This window comes from Gavia stellata, chromosome 17 (assembly GCF_030936135.1).
Source record: "Gavia stellata isolate bGavSte3 chromosome 17, bGavSte3.hap2, whole genome shotgun sequence".
In the NCBI taxonomy this organism is placed as follows: Eukaryota; Metazoa; Chordata; class Aves; order Gaviiformes; family Gaviidae; genus Gavia; species Gavia stellata.
Window position 1 is genome coordinate 18009865 of NC_082610.1, and position 5238 is coordinate 18015102.

At 62.7% G+C, this 5238-nt stretch overlaps 1 protein-coding gene across 1 annotated transcript; it reads left to right on the top strand.

Annotated features, from left to right (window-relative positions):
* The first annotated feature begins 4455 nt into the window (after nt 1-4455).
* ASCL2 (achaete-scute family bHLH transcription factor 2) lies at nt 4456-4977 on the top strand. The gene has a single exon (XM_059826020.1). It carries the CDS (start codon nt 4456-4458, stop codon nt 4975-4977), a length of 522 nt encoding a protein of 173 aa, XP_059682003.1.
* The last annotated feature ends 261 nt before the right edge of the window (nt 4978-5238 follow it).

Consider the following 5238-nt stretch of genomic DNA (forward strand, 5'->3'; position numbering starts at 1 on the left):
ATTGTTTTAAAAAAAGGGAACAAAGCCAGATCATATTTTTTGCAGAGCTAAAAACCTCCAAACCTCTTCTGAGCTGGAGGGAAACGCTGCCCACGCTGTCCGGTGGCTGTCCTAAAAGAGCTGGGGGATTCGATATGTTAACGCTGCACGGGGTGAATTTGGGAGACTAAACATAAATGGAGGAGAAGAGGCTGAATTCACGCTCGTGCTTCCCCGCCGTTGACTTTCCTGGCTCTCGCTCTGATGGTGCAGCCACCACCGATGCGACGGCAGCACCCCAGCCTCAGCTGCTTCAACTCCAGCCAGGCAGCAGGTAAGAGAAACCTCCCCGTTGGCTTCGGGGTGCTGCTTTCGTGCTCCCGCGAAAGGACGGGCCGGAGGCAGGGGAGAGGAGGTTGCCCCAGGAGGCAAAACTACAGCCATCGTCCAGGCAGGACACATCTGTGCCAGGTCCCCACCGCCTCTCGGGAGCCTCCTCCTTTGCCAGCCCACACCACCGTTAGGGAAAATACCCCTCCTCCATGGTAGAAAATAGCTCCAAATGTGGCAGATTGACAAGTGTCACTGGCTCAGCCCATTCGGTCCCTCAGCCACTGCCCATAAGGCGGCTACATTCACCCCAGAGCTCGCTCGTAACTAAACCATGCCCGTATCAAACCGCACCGAAGGCGTCTGAATGACGGGAAGCCAAGGGGACCTCACAGCCCACGTCTGCCTTCCCGGGCGCACCGCAAGGATGCACTGTACAGGCTGCTTAGCATTCATATAGCACACACGCACAATCAAAGCTAAAAATCAATTTTTAAACCCGGGGCTGTCTCTTTTCAAGAAGGGAAGGAGGGGAGAAAAGGGGGAGGTGGTGGGCTTTGCACCACACAACTTCGCTGTGAACGGAAACAAGGCTGGCCGGAGGCTGCCTTGGAAGAAACAGAACCGGAGCGAAATCAGAAAATCTCCAAAGGGCTTTTTTACTTATTATTATTTCCAAAGCGTGTCTCAGAAACCCTCCAGTGATTCCCAGGCATTTTGAAATTAATTGTAGGTGAGCAAAAAAAAAATGTCAGAAGAGTTATTAAAAAAAGTTCATCAAGCCCAAGAAAGATGACATTTGAGAAGAGCGTAAGCTGAAGATGAGGAGTTCCCTTCAAAGGATAAACTCAAATAAACTTCTTCCCCCCCACCGAAAGTGAAACAACTGTTTTCATAGCTCTAAAGCACACACCCCCGACTTAAACTAAATTTTTTTTTCTTTTCCACGGGATATCTAATTGCAAACCATAACTGCCTGGGAGCCAGCTGTGCTGGTGACAGACCTAAAGACCCAGCTCTAGCCCTGCTCCCGGCACAACCAGAGCGAGCAGAGCCCAGCCTGGCAGGCGGGGATTCACCTGCTCACCAGGGAGAATGGGGCTGCTGGACTGCCCCTCGCCATTTATTTCTGGCATTTGCTCTCTTGAGCCTTATCCCAACGGGACCGCTACTGCTTTCTACTGAGGTCCAGAAAGTTTTGGCAAAAAAACCCCCAGAAGCTCATGCCAGCTGCCTGTAGCGCACGGGTCACGGCGGGACTGACCCAGCTCCTCGTCTGCCACGTTCCCCCCGACACATGTGTCAACTCCGGCGGCAGCGTTTTGCCCTCACCTTTGGCGGACGCAAGAAATAACACGTAGCGTCAGGGCAGAGTCGCCCGCCTTGCACCACGCCGGCCGAAGCCACGCCGGGCTGCCAGGTGCCCACGCCAGCCATGCGCTTATCACTTCTGCCCTACCTGTGCCAGGAGAGGAGAATTTCTTCTCCCCACCCTCTGGGGACGGGTAACACGTCGCTGGATGCTCTCTCTCTCCCCAGATTACGATCAGGAAGTTGCTTGTGAACACAGACAGTGTTTGATGATGCCTTGTTCTACTGGATCTTACACAGTCATTAACTTTATAAAGAGATTTCAAGTAAGATTACATTTCTCAGAGGACGAGGTGTACCTACCTTCCTTCAGACTATCGGGAAAACAGCTGTATTGTTAAGAAAGCGTAAGCAGCCGCTTTGTGCCGTGCTCAGGCCCAGACCCAACAGCCACATCTGGCTGGAAACACGTGTCGCCGTCAGCAGCCCTCAAGCCAATTTGGACAAGCCAAGTTCGTCCCCGAGCTGAGCGTGGAATCGCTGGGGCTGGAAGCTGTGCGCTCTCCCTTGAGACTGGATTTACTGGTGCTTGAACTGTGTATTATTAATGAAAAAAAATCCCCCTAGTTATTTTTGTACAACAAAAATCCAGTTATTACTCTTGAGCGTGGCTCTTCAATACAGAAGGTTTTCTCCTGAACAGCTTCAAAGACAGCAGCTTCCTCTTTCCTGCGAGAAAGGTTTGCATCAGAAATCAAAGACGGGGTAATAAAAGAACATCGATATTACCCCATTGCGGCAATGCCCCTTCTGCCGGCTGCTAGCGAGCGCAAGGGAAGCCCCCGCGCCAGCCAAGCCAGCTTTGCAGCGGCCAAAGGCAAGCGCCAGCGTTAAGTGGCTTGAGCCAAGCAAGCGACCCTGCGACCGCTCACGCACACGAGCGCGTTTATACGTGCAAGCAGCTCCCCAACCCTTCCCAGGAGCCCAGCAGGCAAAACGCTCCCGCCTGCGCCGCGGGCTGCTCCTCTTGGGCCAAACCCTTCAGAGCAGCCGTGCGGCTGCTCGTGGCTTTTTACCCCCAGGTCTACGGCACGGCCAAGAACGTCTCGAAAGCCACTGAATTTGGGTGCTAAGCCAAGGGGATACAGATCCTTACTTTGATACCCGAATCATGCTGCAGAGTCTCGCTGGCACCTATCTGTGCAGTGACGGCTCTGCCATGGGCACGCACACGTCCCGGCCACCAAGTTGCTGCCAGAGACCCCGGCTTTGAGCATCTTCCCGAGATGGGGTTATGTTCCCTGCCAAAAAATGAAGCCCCGTCAATGAACTGCCTCCAACCTCCCTGCCCGCACACTTCTGGGTGGAGGGAGACCCTGCAGAAGGCAATTAGCACTTCTCTTACCCCGATGAACAGCTGCTGCAAGCCCTCAAAGCGGGTGAGCACCCTCCACCTCCCGCAGACAGTCCCGCCGAGGGGCCGCACGAGCACCAGTTCGGCGGCTGGCACGGGGGACGGGGTGGAAAGGGCCTGAGCTGAGCCCACCGAGGCGAGCGGAAGGGTTTGTTGGGGATGTTTTAGCATCAGACCGGGTTTTGGGGGGTTCTTCTGAAGGCTGGGCAGGAGCGAAGCCCTGAGGAGCACACATCTCGCAAGCCGTGCCGAAGCCGAGCGCGGGCCGCGGCCCCTGGACGGCGGGTGCAGGGAGCACCCCACCCCCCCACCCCGCTTATTTGGCAAAACTCTGTGGGAGTTATTTCTCACCACGAGCTCCTGGGACACCGAGAAGCAGCTCCTCTTCCTCCCCACTAAAGCCAGCTGTCCCGAAGCACCTTACCCCGCCGCTCTCCCCCCCGGAGCTGGACACAAGGCTCTCCTGAGGGCCAACCGGGCGGGACGGCCCCACGGCTGAGGGACGGCAGCCCCGAGCCCCCGAGCTCTCCCTCCTCCTCCTCCTCCTCTCCGGGCCTTTATCCTCGCACCCCGCGTTTAAGCCCGGGAAGTCGGGCCGCTGGAAGACGACTCACGCAACCGCTGCCAGGTTCCATCCCTACTCCCGCTCCTCGGCGCGCAGCGGAGCGCAGCCCCCGGCTAACGGCCCCGGCTGCCCGCCCCGCCGGCCCGTCCCTCGGTGGCACGGCGGCTTCCAGGCGGAGAGCCCCGGGTGGGGGACGGACACACGCTCCCCGAGCACCGCCACGCGCGGGGCGCCCGGTTTTGGTGGGGGGGGAATGGTACATTCGAAGGGACAGGAGCGGCCGCTTGTGCGCGCCCGCGCCGGGGTGCGGGGGGGGGGGGGGGGGGCTCCCCCGCCCGGTAACACACTTCACCGACAAGAGGACGTTACCGCCGCGAAGCCCGAAGCGGGGGTAAAGGGGAAGGTCGCGCAGGGAGGGAAGGCGGCGCGCCCCGCCTTTCCCGGGGCGGGGGGGGGGCGGCCGCCGCCGAGAGGGGTTCGCCGGGGCCGGCGGCGCCACGTGCTGGGCGCGCGCGGGGGCGGGGGCGCGCGCGGGGGCGGCGGGGGGTGGGGGGGGGCGAGGCGGCGGGCGCGCGTGGCGCGGCGTGCGCGGCGCGTGCGGCCGGCGGGGACTCGCGAGCGGCGGCGCGTAGATAAGGGCCGTCCGGCGGCGGCGGCCGCCGCAGAGGCGCGGAGCGGCGGCGGGAGAGGACGGGGGTGGGAGCAGGAGCAGGCGCAGGCACCCCCGCGCTGCCCACCCCCGCTTTCCGCCCCCCTCAAGCCCAGCTCCTCACCACCTCTCTCCTCTCCTCTCCTCTCCCCTCCCGAGTTTCGGTTCTGCGCGCTCTCCGCCGGCCGCCGCCGTGGCCGCCCGGCGATGAACGGCGGGGCCCTGCCGCTGCCGCCCCCCCCCGCCGCCCCCCGCGGCCGCCGGCGGCCCGCCTCCCCCGAGCTGCTGCGCTGCAAGCGCCGCCTGGCCTTCGCCGCCCTGCCGGGCACCGGAGCGGCGGCGGCGGCCGCCGTGGCCCGTCGTAACGAGCGGGAGCGCAACCGCGTGCGGCTGGTCAACCTGGGCTTCGCCGCCCTCCGCCAGCACGTCCCCCACGGCGCCGCCAGCAAGAAGATGAGCAAGGTGGAGACCCTCCGCTCCGCCGTCGAGTACATCCGCGCCTTGCAGCGCCTCCTCGACGAGCACGACGCCGCCGCCGCCTTCCCCGACGGCCGCGGGCGGGCGGCCGTCGGGGACGGCGGCGGCGGCGGCTACTCCTCGGCGTCGCCCTCCTTCGCCTCCTCCGTGCCCGGCTCGCCTTGCTCCTCCGAGGAGAGCGGCTACGACGCGGCGCTCAGCCCCGAGGAGCGGGAGCTGCTGGACTTCACCAGCTGGCTCGGGAGCTACTGACCCGGCGGGAGGTGAGGGGGGGGCCGGTGGGGCGGGGGGGCCTCTTCCCCCCCCAGCGCTCGGGGGCGCGGGCAGGGACCCACCGGGGCTCTTTGCCGATCTCTCCGCAGCCGCGCACAGCCTGCAGTACCTCCGCGCCCGCGCTCTCCGCAGCAGCCAGCGTGTGTCCCCCCCCAAAAAAACCAACCCCAAACCAGCTCGCCCCCGGCCCGGCGGGACCCCGCTGGCTGCTTTCCTCGCCGGGTTCACCCGTCGTCTTCG